Below are 14,064 nucleotides of genomic sequence, written 5' to 3' on the forward strand. Positions count from 1 at the left end.
GCATGTCTCAGAAGTGTAAGTAGTTAAGAGTAACTTTGTGGTAACGACCCGAGCAATAACAATAGATCATGGTTGTTTAGTATGGCATGTTTAATAGCCGTGTTTGTTTGTAAAATATGTTGTATTAGATACACTTTAATAATTTGAAAGGCAGAGTAGAGCTTCTTTTGTATCCATGCCTTTAAAATCCTCAATGATGGGCATCCTTCCCTCCTAGTTCTCCAGCAGCATTTGACACAGTAGACCACCAGGCACTCACTGATAATCTACATCTGTGCACGGGGATAGCAAGATCATCCTCGGTTGGTTCAACTCCTATCTTTCTAATTGCCACCAGTTTGTACAAATGGATTCCTCCAGATCACCAACTCTACCCATCTTTGGTGGAGTCCCAAAAGGATCCACCCTCTCCCACTGTCCTTTAATCTTTTCATGGAACCGCTTGTAACCCTTGTAGCTCCATATAACGGCCACATGCACCAATGCGCAGATGACACACAGCTGTACCTCAAGATCTCCTCTTTCGAAGACATCCACAGGAAGCTCAAACCCTCCAAGACAGAATTCCTACTGCTGGCCAACAACACTAAACACCCTAGCATCCAGACCTGGCTCTTTGCTATGAACCTCTAGGGTTTCACACCCCAGCTGGCCATCTGTACCAAGTTTTTTGGGTTTGACATCCATAGACACCACTGTTGGGTAAGATTTTCATATTAGTGATAAATCATCCTGACCTGTGTCAACCTCAGAATGTTTTGCTTGGACTTTGTGATTATTTTTCTGTGTCACTAGGTGAGGGGGGGAATTTCTTTCTCCAGCATTGGATCTTTCATGGATCCACCTGCTGTGAATATTCCCCCATCAGGCTGGGAAAACCCTGGTAACTTCAATATAGTAGTTTTCCTCTGGAAAAAACTTTGACACCTTTAGTGTGCCATCAACATCGTTATGGGTGCTTTGGGCAGCACCAATGGGACATTGAGTGCATAGCCCCACCCTCGCTGCGTCCCCTCGGATTTCAACCGTCTTCCAAACCGTTGGGATTACCTCGCTTTCTCTACTGAGAGAATTAGTCTTTGTGTGAGAGAAGTTTCTTTTTCGTCACTACACCTTTCGCCGTTTCCAGTCTTTTGAAAAGGAAAGGTGTGTTTCCGATCCCGTTATGGAATCCTCGGGTCCGAAGAAATCTTTGTTCACGCCGTGTGAGACCTGCAGTCTAGGAATGTGTACGAGGGGGGGGGGGGGACAGGCATTCAAAGTGCCTGTACTGCTTGTACCCTAATCATTTGGCCGAAAATTGCAACATCTGTCACAGGTTCTCACAAAAAACCTGCAAGGAACGCAACATCTGCTTAATTTGTTGCCTAAACGAGGGAGCCTATCGGGCCTCGGAGGTCGGCTCTTCACGCGGAGGCAGGGCTGCCACTCCTTCGGACAAGAGGTCACCATCACGCCAAAGGTCGAGATCCGAAGAAGCGCTGCCTAAGAAACAGCGGACACGTGAGCCTATGCCTTCATCCAGTCAGGAAAAAGCCAAGCTTTCCTCCTCCTCTAAAAGGCCTTTGTCAAGTGGTGAGGGGTCGCAAAATCCCCCTTCTCGGGCTACTTCTACTTTACGCACCGAAAAACCGAAGGAGAACGGCTTGCACCTGCAAAAATCTGCAGACCTAGCCTGCAAAGCTTCATCGTTGGATAAGGACCCAAGGCCCAAGTCCTCCTCTAAAACAGTCTTGGAGTCAATACTGAGTGGCTTGTAACCCCTCAAACTTATATGGGTGCTTAGTTGCCCTGAACTGCTTATTGCCTTCTTAAAGGTCTACTAAGAGTTCCTACTTCCCCATGAATTGTATTCTACACTTCTGATAAGTATCACTGGTTAAACTGCCTATTCCTTTAATAGACATAGTGTAATTGTTTAGCTACCAATAGGTTATTCTGACCTTGAATTGCTGCTGCTCTTCTTAAAATGTAATGTTGGCTTGGGCTTTCCCTGAATTGCTTTAGTGCACTTCTAAAAAGGATTCACTAGGCTCTTACTTGCCCATGAGCAGCTTTAGGCCCCTCTAGAAACTATACAAGTCAAGTTGCTCCCTCTGAACTGTGTTCTAAAAAGTAACATTGGCGTGTAACACTATCCATCCATAAAAGAAGAAAGTTACATATGTTGCAGGATATACTTGTAACAGTGTTGGTCTAATTAAGTGATTCTATAACTGGATAATACTCTATATTCTGACCAATAGGGTCTGCCGTCCTGGAATTACCCATGGTATTCTAAAAGTGTAACTACTTAGGTTTTACTCCCCAAGAATAGCTTCATGCCATTCTGAATGTGTTACACTAGGTTTGACTCACCTTGAACTGCGGATTGCTATTCTTAACAAGGTTATACTTAGGTTTGATTACCATGCGTATTAAGTTGGTTTTTAATGATTGTGTTTATATAATATGTAGACCTTTCCCAAGATGTATCTTGACCTACATGTATGTATAATAAATAATAATTTTTACAATACATAGTGTTTCAGTTTTTCTTTGGACCAAATGTATGCAATAATTTCTTTGTACCAAGCTACAGCCCTCTCTCATTCCTAAAATAAACCAGACTGCTCTGTCAACGCTACCAAATGTTCTCGGGTGGTACGGCCTTATACTATGGGTGGAGTTTTGTACTGCCTCAGATATGGTTTTATGAAGCCTTTAGTTGGACTTTAGAAAACTATCCCAACAACCACTCCTTCAAACAGCACTCTGCAAGGAAGACACAAAGGGCTTGGTACCAACTTTGTCTCATGTGAGAAGTCAAGCCCTTCATCCCAGAAAACGAAGTTAGTTCTATTGTCCAAGCCTTTGTCCTCTCACTTGGAAGCCCTTTTGGTAGGCCTTCCAGTGAATACCCTGGGACTGCAGTACAACTCATGGAAGGACTCTGATAATTCAACCACGTCAGCCCAACCCTCATCGAACTTCACTTGCTCCTACTGCAAGCCTGTATCATCTTCAAATCCTGTTGCATCATTACAAGACTGTCACCCTAAATTCCCCAAGCTACCTCACTGAGAAACTCAGCATTTCTGGAGGCCTGCGATCCATCAGAAGTAAGGACATGTGCAGTCTTAAATTCCAACGGTGCAGGAAGGAAAGAACCGGAATACATGCATTCTCTGTCTGCACTCCATGAATCTGGAACCACTTCCCTGTCAACATCAGACTCTACCCTTCGCTTCTACAGTTCAGCAAGATGCTCACGACCCTCCTTTTCAAGGAATGGCTCCTCCACACACCCTCCACTCCCCCACCCTACCTAAGACTGGGTGATTGGCTCCCCACTGTTTCTTATGCTGGTTGCTGCCAGATTGCCTTCCCCTCACCTCCCTGGTGTTGGCTCCCTGCTACCTGCTACCTTGTTTCTCTGCTTCCCTCACCATGTTCTTCCCCCTATGATTGTAAAGCGCTCTGTTGCTTCTTGAAGCTAAGTCTGTGCTCAATTAATACCTGATTAACAATAAATCTTGCAGCGTTCCCTGTGGTTTAATGCTGGTACTAAAGGTTTTATTTGCTGGGCTGGGGACTAAGTGGTATGGAGTTTCTTTGGCACTAGGTCATCTTTCCACAGTAGAGATGTTGCAGTGTTGTTCAGCTGCCTCTCATGCAGTTTAGGGAATTCTACACAAAGGAATGCCAGAGACGTCATTCCTTAGTGTCATGCAAGCAGTGGGTTGGGCAGGAGGGCAAAATCGAGAGGTAATGGTGGTCTTCCCCCTTATTAGTAGAGGAGTGATGGGGAGCAGATCACCAAAGGAAAGATGCCTGGAAGACATCTGCGTAAACACATGCAGACAGAAGCACAGAGCAGTAGAGCCATGGAGGGAATTGAACAGAAGGAGAACTCTGTTAAGGTGATTCCCCCCGCACCCTAACAATCTAAAAGCAGCTTTGTTTGGTAGCTTCGTACAACCTATGATGCTTTGGCTTCTAACATTTTGTGACAAATAACCCTCTTGAGAAAACTTTTGTGAGTCGCTTTGATGCTTAGATTGTGTGCAATGTTCAGGAGAGTCTCACGCGTGAGGGTGAGTCAGTCCCTTCCAACTTAGACGCTTATCTTCATTGACCTTGTAATACATACTCCAAGAGGAAGGGACAATGGCTATATGTTTTCCTTTTTTTAAATACGGTTTTGAAATATTACTGTTAATGGTGCTTCCAAGGTAGAACAAATGATGTAATGTAACAGTGGAAAGGCAGTCTTTCTGTTGGCAGTGCACTGTGATGTTTCAGAGGATTTGATTTTAATGAAGTGTTTTTTTTATTGCAGTTTCAAACGCTTCTACCAATTTGGCGACGGGCACGAAAGTGACTTCTTCTCCCAGTCCTACTGTAAGCTGCACTGCTGAGAACAGTGTGCTCCCATGCCACTTGCCTCCTGGGGATGTCTTTCCATTCTTGAACCAAGAGGAGGTCCTGCCCCTGTCAAACTCTGTTGCCAATGCCCCTAGCTTCTCCAACCTGCTCACGCAGAGCTTTCTGGCATCACTCCCGCTGTCTTTGGCCCTGTCCCAGCGACAGCACCTCTTAAACCAGAGCCTCATGAACCTAATCTCTACATCACTTGTTGGACAGAACGATGTCCCTCTGGGCCTCCAGAACACTGCTGCTGCTGCCAGCCCGGCACTGCAGGCGAGTCTTGGCGAGCTGGAGGCCCAGACCCTGCAGAGTCTACTAATGGCATCTTTGCTCCAGAACCCCTCTCAAACCTCCCTAGTACCACCCTTGGATTTCCTTCAGCAGCAGAGCCAGCTCCTTTCTGCTTTGATGTCCTTGCCTCCTGTGCAAGACACATTACCCACTTCACCATCAGATCCTGGAGATAGAGGAGATGGACCAGTAACTGGCAATGTCGACGATGCCTTTTCTGCATTTCCTGCTGCTGATGTTTTACAGTCTCTTCTTTTCCCAGCCCTCTCTCTTCCTCCCGCACTTCTGGCTTTGAACTCTGCTCTTCTGGCAGCCAGCCTCAGTTCCTCTGATTCTAGTGTCTGCCAAACCCAGGTGAGATGGGGCTCTTTTCATGGTTTATCCTTTCTCCTGAAGTAGCCTGTTTTTTTTACTTTGCTTTTTGTATATCAATTATTTTTTAACATGTTATCTTTAGCAGGGCTATATTGTTTAATGGATTAATTAATATTTCCACAGCCCGTATAATCTACTTGTGATTAGTGTTATCAAGCAGTTCAATTGCATATATGTGTCTTTCTTTAGATATGTTTGTCTGTCTCAGTTAACTACTGATTCTCTGTGACTTATCCATATCTTGACAAGTCCATAATCCCTGCCCTCCTTATTTTTCTTTTAAGGTATCCACCTTAGGATCTACCTCCACCATCAATACTCCAACCACTACTGTCTCCTCTTCCACTGAGGGGAAAGCATCCATCTCTCCAGCAGAAACACCAGTCCCAATCCACCACAATGTGGCAGCCCCAGGGAGATTTAACCCATTGATACCACCTCTAATTAACCCTTTGTTGAGTGCCAGCTTACTTGGTAAGTTCATTTTTATTTTAGTATTATACTATCTGGATTTAGTGTTTTCCAGAAAGTTATGATCTACATTACTAACTTGTGCCCACATTTCACCACTGGTGGATTCTGATTGTCATAAGAGTTGTGACCATATCTCTTTAATCAGTTACTACACTCTGGCTGTGACTGCCTAACTTTAAAAGCACAGGCTAATAAAGTAATTTATTTATTATCAGAACTAGGCACTCTACTGTAAGCGACATGCTTAGCTGTTCTAGGACTATGGATTTATGGGTAAATGCTAGTGATCATGTATTGCCAACTGTGATTCACTTTTTGATTTTTATGAATGAATTATTTTTTTCTTTTTAGAAAATATGGTTTCTCTTGCTCAGACATGAAATCCCTGTGTAACAAAGTTTATTGGCAGATTTTTTTTTTGCATGACTTTGTCTATAGATTTTAAATATTTGACACTGTTCACAGATCTTCATGACGCTTTGTTCAGTAATTCAGAGAGTGCTATATTGCTGCAAAAGTCTAAAGGCATGTATTTCTTTTCATTGTTCTACTCCACCAGGTTGATAAGATGTTTTCATTGTGTGTCACACCAAAGCAAGCAGTTCACAATGGTCCCCTGATAACAGACTTGTCTATATCACCTCCTAGTCCTACAGTATTCCAAAATGGAGGCCACTCTTCCAAGAAGGCTAGTTTTATGTTGGTGTGGACCCAGTCACAAAATACGACTGATGCAGACTTTTATGGTTCATCAAGGAACTTCCTAGCAGCAAGCAGTGCATTCACTGTTTTTCCTATTTAGCAGTGATGCACCAAGGCCAAGTAAAGGTTTTCCTGCTGCTTCCTGACTGTAGTTGGTTCTTGCTGGAGCATCCATGCCTTTTTAGCCTTCCCTGTTTTGGAAGGTATTTACCAGTTGATGACTACACTCTAGGTTTCTCCAGCTAGTGACCAATAGAATTGTGATGTTTGTGCGATACACCTGTGCCCTGCTCCCTTATGTGTAGAAACTATCTGGCTTACTGTTCAAACTCATATAATGAAAAGCTCACATCAAAAGCGACTGATGCTTGGGGAGGAGTACAGGGAAATCTTAATTTAGGTGATGCTCCTTGCTAGAAGGATTTTACTTAAGCCCTGTGGTCAGGGTCTTGAGGTACGTCTTCCTTACTCCGGTACCATGGATGCCATCAAGTTTCATCAAGCTCTCTAAGTGGTAGTGTGGCAGGGCAGCCAATGCTTAATGCTTCGTAGGTGAATGGGGTGCTACACGCTTTTCTCAAATACCAAATGAGAGAATGTCCACAAAGTATATTTTCATTACAACATATAGGAAAAGGCAAATGATAAAACACTACAGAGGTAAGTACATTTTTCACAAAATAAATGCAACACTGTTATGGGTAAGTAGAACGAGTTTCAAAGAGCTTTTAAAAGATCACCAAAGAGTACTTCCTAGATGAGAAAGTGCAATCACAGTTGAGTGAAATGCATTTCCAAACCACACCAGAAAGAGTTTTTAGAGATAACCAGGGCAACTGGTTAGTGCGAATTTAGGCAGCTTTTGCGAAAAAGCGTTAGTTTGTAACAATCTGGTGGAGTTTAGGCCACAGAGGACTGTTTGGTATGAAGAGGGGTCCCAAAGATGAAGATTCAATTGAAGGGGCTCACCAGCAGTGCCACATAATTGTTAGCGCTAATAACATGGTTCCAAAAAATACAGAAAGTTTTGCGATTTCCAGAGGCGGTCATTGTGCACGTTTTTTGTTGACCAGCTTGTGTTCCAGTGACGACACACCAGTGCAGGGGGACAACAAATCCCTTGGGAAGAGCAATTGTTGAAGATAGGACGTCTTTGTGGTTGTGGGTCTGAGATAGGAGCTGAAAGGCAAATAAGGTATAGTCTGTGGTAGTCTGAGATTCTGGGTTCCTCTGTCGTCCGACTCATAATAAGACTTCTCAGGCTGGGTTTGTTTCAGAAGACCCAAAAAGGATGATCATTGAAGATTTACTTGAGAAGTCACAACAGAGAGGAGCTAGCCACAGAAACAGTACTGGGACATGAGTTTGGATTAATGGTTGCAGGAAAATGGACAGCACAGACCCCTGGAGCTTCCCAGTTAGAGATGAAACCAGGTGCATGCCTGATGTCCTTGGATTAAGGAATTGGGGTCCAAATGGTGCAGAGAGTCTTCATGGTCTGGCGGTGCAGGTACAGTCGGGAACTTCAGGAAGATGGGGCCTTAGAGTAGGAGCAGGGGAATCCAGTCCTCCCCCATCAGATCAGGCATATAGAGGTGTGCTTTTATCCCCCTTTGGAGAATGTGAGTGAACACAGAACCCAATCTCTCTGTCTCTCTCCACACCCAGTCCCTCGAGGTACACACTGACGCAACAGAAGGGAATCTGCAAATGTCAGTCAGAACTGGTTTCCGGCTGGTTATAGCCACCAGTCCTGGGATACACAAATCCAGCTGCCATAATGGCCACTCCCCCTTCCACACACGCAGGGGGACAAGGGATAGTCATGTAACCCCTCAAGCCTTTCACTCAAACAAGCACAACCTCCATTTTGTGAAATTGAGGAGGGAAAAAGATTCCCACCAAGTGGCCACATTTGACACAAAGCAGCCATTGGTCTAACCAAGTCACCAACACAGGGGCTGGGGGTACCCTCTGGGATACAAGCCCTGCTGAGAGGTGATGGAGAGGTTTGTTGGGGGTAAGGGTTTGGGAATTGGGGAATGTTTTGATTGATTTATGTACACTTAGTTGATTTTATACAATGATTGTCTTGCTATTTGTGGTACACAGCTTTTAAAAATAATAGACATTTAAAAAAATGAGTTCTTCTGAGAGGTTAAAGGAAAGCGAAAAACCAAGAAATCCAGGCTAGAAACACTTTTTTCACTTAGAAAATATGCATGGTGGGGGCGTGTCCAAGATGACAGAGGAGCTGGAGTCTTCCCTCGGAGCTCTGTATACCCTTCTCGAATGCTGAATGAATTAGCCAGAGACCGGGCACTTTAATAACAAAGGCGGAGGTCGGAAAACCTCATGAGGTCTACCTGCGTTGCTGAGCAGAGAGTGGTTTCTGTGCCGGATCGGATGGGCTCACTAGGGTTGGGAGCGACTGGTGCCCCCAGGCAGGCCCTTTCTGGCGCTGGAGAAGCAAGCACGGGAGCCCAGGAGGAGGTGCAAGCTCTGAACGGCCTGAGAAGCCCTTGTAACCACAGAGAGTATTCAGATGACGGTTTCTCTGGGAGGCACATGACTCTGCCTGCAATCGCAGATGTAAGGACTTTGGTTTTGAAGGCACAGAAAATACGGCGGCCATATTGAGTAAGTTCAACACGCTGGGTGGAAATGGAGAGTGAAGTAATGCTGGTGACAGCCATCTTTGTATGGGGCTAGAAGGCTGGCATTTATAGGTACCATGACAGCAAGGAGGGGTATGTGGACATGATAAACAATGGAACACTGAAATATCCCCATAATGCAGAGTACATAAAAGGCTCTCCTCCCCAGAACGCGGTAACACCAGTGCATAGTGGTAGATTATACTGTACGTACCCTTGCTCCTAAGCTACTAAGTTGCAGCGCCCTAATGGGAGGAAGAAGATAATGGCAAGGGGGAAGAAAAAAACTAAAGGTGCAGAGGCAGATTTTTTCGTACCCCGGAGTGGACAATCTAGCCTGGAATACCTAAAAAAACAGGGTGAGGGCCAAACAAATTAGGGTGGTGGGCCTCCCCCCCCCCCCCCCCCCCCAGTGGTTGAGGGTGACTATCCGGTTGCCTATGTCGCTAGTTGCCTCCCAGAATTGCTCACTATGGAGGTGGATGATGACCCCATCTATGTCTGCTTCTAACAAGAGCTCAGAGTTGTCGGGTGGGCTGCCTTGCGCTGATTGTTAAGCTATTGGAGGTCCGAGAGAAGGAGAGGACCCAGAAGGCAGTGGCTATGAAAGATAACTTGAAATACCAACATCATAAGATTCACCTTTTCCCTGATCTTGCATCGACAATGGAGAAGAGGAGAAGGAAACTCCACCCTTAAAGTGTTTCTGGATCGAGGAGTGAAAGCAAGCCTGCTTAGGCCAGCCAATTTAAGGGTAACGTGGAAGGATAAAGAGTAGCTGTTCTGGGATGCTGAGAGAGCTGAAGAAATACTTAAATCGGGAGGATAGTTCAGGGGCAATGTGCTCGCCTTGAAAGCAAGACGACACGGAGCAACACAGGTTCGATCCCTGGGTCCGCGCTTAGAAACGTCTGGGTATTAAGCGCATTTTAAATAACCTATCTTATCGCATATCGTATCAATCCCTGAGAAAGCTGTAATAACGGCAGGGAAGGCATGAAGGGAAATGTGTCTACACTATAGCTGTGCTAGGCATCTGGCCTTTCAAGAATCTCCATGTTTGCTTAAGTTGTGGTGGACGAACATTGACGCTCCAAGTTTCTGGGTGCATGAAACTCAGAGGGACTGGGCGCTATGAAAAGTACTATTGTGAGCAGCTGAGTTCACTGAGTGACAAGGGTGGATAGTAGTGGAATCTTACACTCAGACAGAAAGTCCTCTGGGAAATATGATGCAGAGAGAACAGCTCATATTTGTTTTGAAGTAAATGGTTTGGTGACGGCATGTCCGTCTGATGGGGACTCATGTACCTTGATTTTCCTTTTCTGGTTCTCCCCAAGTTGAAGAGGCCTTTCAGTGTTAGCGTCTTTATATTTTTCTTTCTTCAGATATACATTGGTCTCTCAAGTTGAGGGCTTTGCCTCATATGTTTTGTATATTAAAACTGCAATAAACTTCAATTTGAAAAAAGAAAATATGCATGGTAAGTTCTAAAGGCACAGGTTGCATTGCCTGGCCACAATTTCCCCACAGTTGACAATGGTTTATCTGCCACCACTACTTACTGAAAGACATTGGGCCTCATTACGAGTCCGGCGGTAGCCGTGCGGAAAAACCGGCAGGCTGCCGCCGGACTTGGATTGAATTACTGCCTCCGGACCTGCCTGACTTAACGGGGCATTACAGCCCCGGTGGTCCGGTAATTCCGGAGGCAGAATAACGTTACTCCCCATTCCCATGGCGTCCCATAGGACTCCATGTGGATGGGGATCATTGAAACACCGGCACCCTAATTAACGGTGCCAGTGTTTCCATTTCCGTCTGCAGGTGGGTGGCGTTACTCCCGCCAGGTCAGACCTGGCGGGAGTAAGGCCACCCGCCTGTAGAACTCGTAGTGTGCCGGTCCGCCGCCACCGTTGTTTCCGGGTTTACCACCACCATTGTTTCCGGACCGGCAGGGTCCTAAAGAGGCCCATTGTGTGAAATGTAAGAGATTTAAATTTGAATTTACAGTAATGTAATGCACCTCAGATGAAGGGTCTCTTTGACCGTGAATTTAACTCTGTTTTAGGTTTAGGGTGTTAATATTGTAAGGGAGGCATGGTATCACAAGTAGACACTGACACAAAACATTTATTGTTAAATTCAAGAAGTTTGGAAAAACACCTGTCTTGCCCTATATAACTAAGATGGGAGTAATCTCGACCATCAAATAATTAAGAAACAGTCCTAGTCAGTCTTAGTCAAACAATAAAGGTCTATATTAACAAAACCCAATGCCTGTTCTCACTATAATACACTCTAATGTGATATATGGATATGTATCTACAAAAGGAAAAATCTGTGAAGAAACTAAATGTCAGAATGGCAAAATAAATCCATATTAAATCTCGCCCTCACGTTATATAGCACGGGGTTAGGTGGAACACTTGATGGATGAACACACTTTGGCTTGTGAACACAGTTAGGCGGCTGGCTCTGCCCTCCAGAGCCTTCTTGGCCATTCAAGTCTGAGTCACAAGTTCACGGGTTTAACCTCTGGTTCCCTTCACCCAAGTCCAGGTTATCCTTCATGTTTCTACACAGTTTCAGCAAAACAGTTTATAGTATTTGATCACTGTTAATTATAGGATCCCCTCAGTCGTGCTCAAACCTCCTTTCGTGTTTTGATTTCACTGTCAAAGACTTTCGAAACTGGAAGGATTTTTGCTCTAACCTCCACATGACCACTTCGACCCTTCTTCCTTTCTTTACTTCTGCTTTACATATTTTCCTTCAGCTTCAATGTCTTTTAGAAAATGTATGACTTGCTTTTCAAACTGATCTCCCTCAGTCGGGCTCGTACCCTCTTGCTTTTCACACCAGTCTCCCTCAATCTGGCTCGGACACTTTCTTTACTTTCAAATGCGGATCTCCCCCGGTCGTGCTCGGACCCTCTTTGTCTTTAACTTTCACTTCACGCACAGGTCTCCCTCAGCCAGGCTCGGACCCACCTCTCGCTCCCTTGGCAGATTCAACAAAACAAAGTTCAATAGTTCTTGAGCTTTTCATTTAAGGCTCATTACCTTTCACTTCCCGCTGCCTCTGCAGCTTTAAAACATTTCAGACTTTCGATTGGGCATTCGCACTTCGCCGGACCACTCCGCTACTTTGTATTTCATATTCACAGTTCTTAGCAATGGTTTTACTTTCTCTTGCAGTTTATCGGATACTGTTGCGAGCATTGCAATTAACGATAGATCGGGCTTTCTTTGCTACCTTCAACTCACCAGTCGTATTAAGATGCTTTCTGTCTTTCGCCCCTTTGATGTAGGAGTCAAGGTTGTTACCACTACTGCTTAAGCGCCTCCCCAACTCTGCCCGGTAGGTTGGCTGGTAACCATGTAGCACTCGAAGACTCTTCTCCCCCCCCCCTCCTCCAGCTGGGCTGTCTTACGCAGTCCTCGTGTCCTTTTGGAAATAACAATCTCTCACCAGCGTTTGGGGGTGGAGGTGCTGGGGTCTCTGGCTTCTTGGCCTTTTGGATTAACCCCTCAGTTTGTCGCTCTCATTCTCCTGGTTAGCCATCACCCTAGAGGGTCTGCTCCTTTTCGTGTACCACCTTGCTCCAAGTGTGTCTCGGTGTTCCACTAACCATGTGGGGGGAGTTAATAGGTATTAGGTGTCCGTGATTAAAGTCAAGTGCCTGACCCTGCATGATCTCTTTAGAGGGAGATGTCCATTGTATTCCATGGGTGGTAATCCTTTCAGCCTTAGATTTCCTCTTCCTCGGCTCATTATTCAGTATTTGTGTAGGAAGGGGGTGGGTGGTCCGGGAAGTTAGAATATCCCACAAAATAGGATTAGATAGTGTGACACAGCATACCCCCCTTTCCAATGCACCTATTGGGTGTCCATTCCGCGGACCCCGAGCACCCCTCACCCAGGTGATACTCCCTCTCTTGTCCAGACCCAGAGTCTGGATCCAAAGGCGCAATGGCGGTGCCCTGGCCACCTAAGCAATGGATCCCCGGGGTTCAGGGCAGTGAAACATCCTCTGGTTTTTCACAATACCCATCAACCTATTGTGACTTGATGCATGCAAAGCTATGTTTACTTAAATGCATTTTGCTTGAGGAAATTTTCTAAAACAGGCCCTTGTACCCACAAATGTAATACAGTATAGCAGTATTGGTTGAAACAATGGTGTTCCTGTGAAAACTGGTCAGAATTCATGGACTTGAAGTCCAAGAGCCTTATTCTGCAAAGTTTTCCTTCTGAACCAGAAGTGTTTCCCCAAAAGTATATTTTTAAGGTGGTGAATGGGAGGGAGTGTATGAAATTGACTAGTTGCATCACTGCTGTGTTTATACAATGCCACATATCACAGTATTCCAAGATCTTCTGTGTAGATCTAAAGAGGATGTGTAGTCTACGTAACACATTGTTCCCAAAGGTATAGCATGGTGTCATTTGCATACACAGTTGTTAAAGGAAGTATTTGATAGTAATATTACTGTGAGAGATGGAATATCAATTTTATACTATTTAGAAAGTAGTTCATGTAGGAGTATGAAAGCCTTTTTTTAAAAAAATTGCTGCAAGGTTTAATCTTGTTGGAAATAGATGCAAGTAGATTTCATTATATTCATGTTTCAATTTATATGATTTGATTGATCTACAAAAATCTGGCACGCTCTAATCCTTGAGCCCATCAAGGACGTTAATACTGATATGCCTCCAGAAGCACCATAAGTCTCAGCAGTCATGGGTACATCATGTATCCTTTTTTCTCTATCTAGGTATTATTATATAGGTAGGAGGTTGAGAGACGGTCGCTGGTTGGTAGCAGGATTTTATCAATTTCCGTGAGTTTCACACGCTTGTACTCTGATTATGTTCCTACTGGCTGCTCTCCCTGTTTAAAGTTCAGTGTGAGTTCCGGCAGCCTAAATGTGTTTAGAGAAAGGTGTGTGGTTTAAAGGTTGAATCCACATCTGGAAAGTTTGTAATGGAAGTAGGCAGGAAAGTTAAAAAGCACTGACCTTCACCCCAGGGGATAGCATAGCGCTGGAACTACTGAGACTACTCTCACGACCAGGAGTGCCACCCATACAGTTTTTTAATTGCAGAAAGAGCATTTTTTAAATTCTTGGTAGAAAAGTGCACAGTCCGA

The 14,064-nt window shown here is 44.7% G+C and overlaps 1 protein-coding gene across 1 annotated transcript in view; it reads left to right on the forward strand.

The window, feature by feature from the left end:
* The window catches only part of MBD6 (methyl-CpG binding domain protein 6), a 489,030-nt gene that overhangs the window by 305,425 nt on the left and 169,541 nt on the right, over positions 1 to 14,064 (forward strand). The window contains exons 8-9 of the mRNA XM_069653591.1: positions 4,322 to 5,055; positions 5,361 to 5,550. Of these exons, the coding sequence (XP_069509692.1) occupies positions 4,322 to 5,055; positions 5,361 to 5,550 (924 nt within the window). The remainder of the gene's footprint in view (positions 1 to 4,321; positions 5,056 to 5,360; positions 5,551 to 14,064) is intronic.

This window comes from Ambystoma mexicanum, chromosome 3q (assembly GCF_040938575.1).
Source record: "Ambystoma mexicanum isolate Mex_15411 chromosome 3q, UKY_AmexF1_1, whole genome shotgun sequence".
NCBI lineage: Eukaryota > Metazoa > Chordata > Amphibia > Caudata > Ambystomatidae > Ambystoma > Ambystoma mexicanum.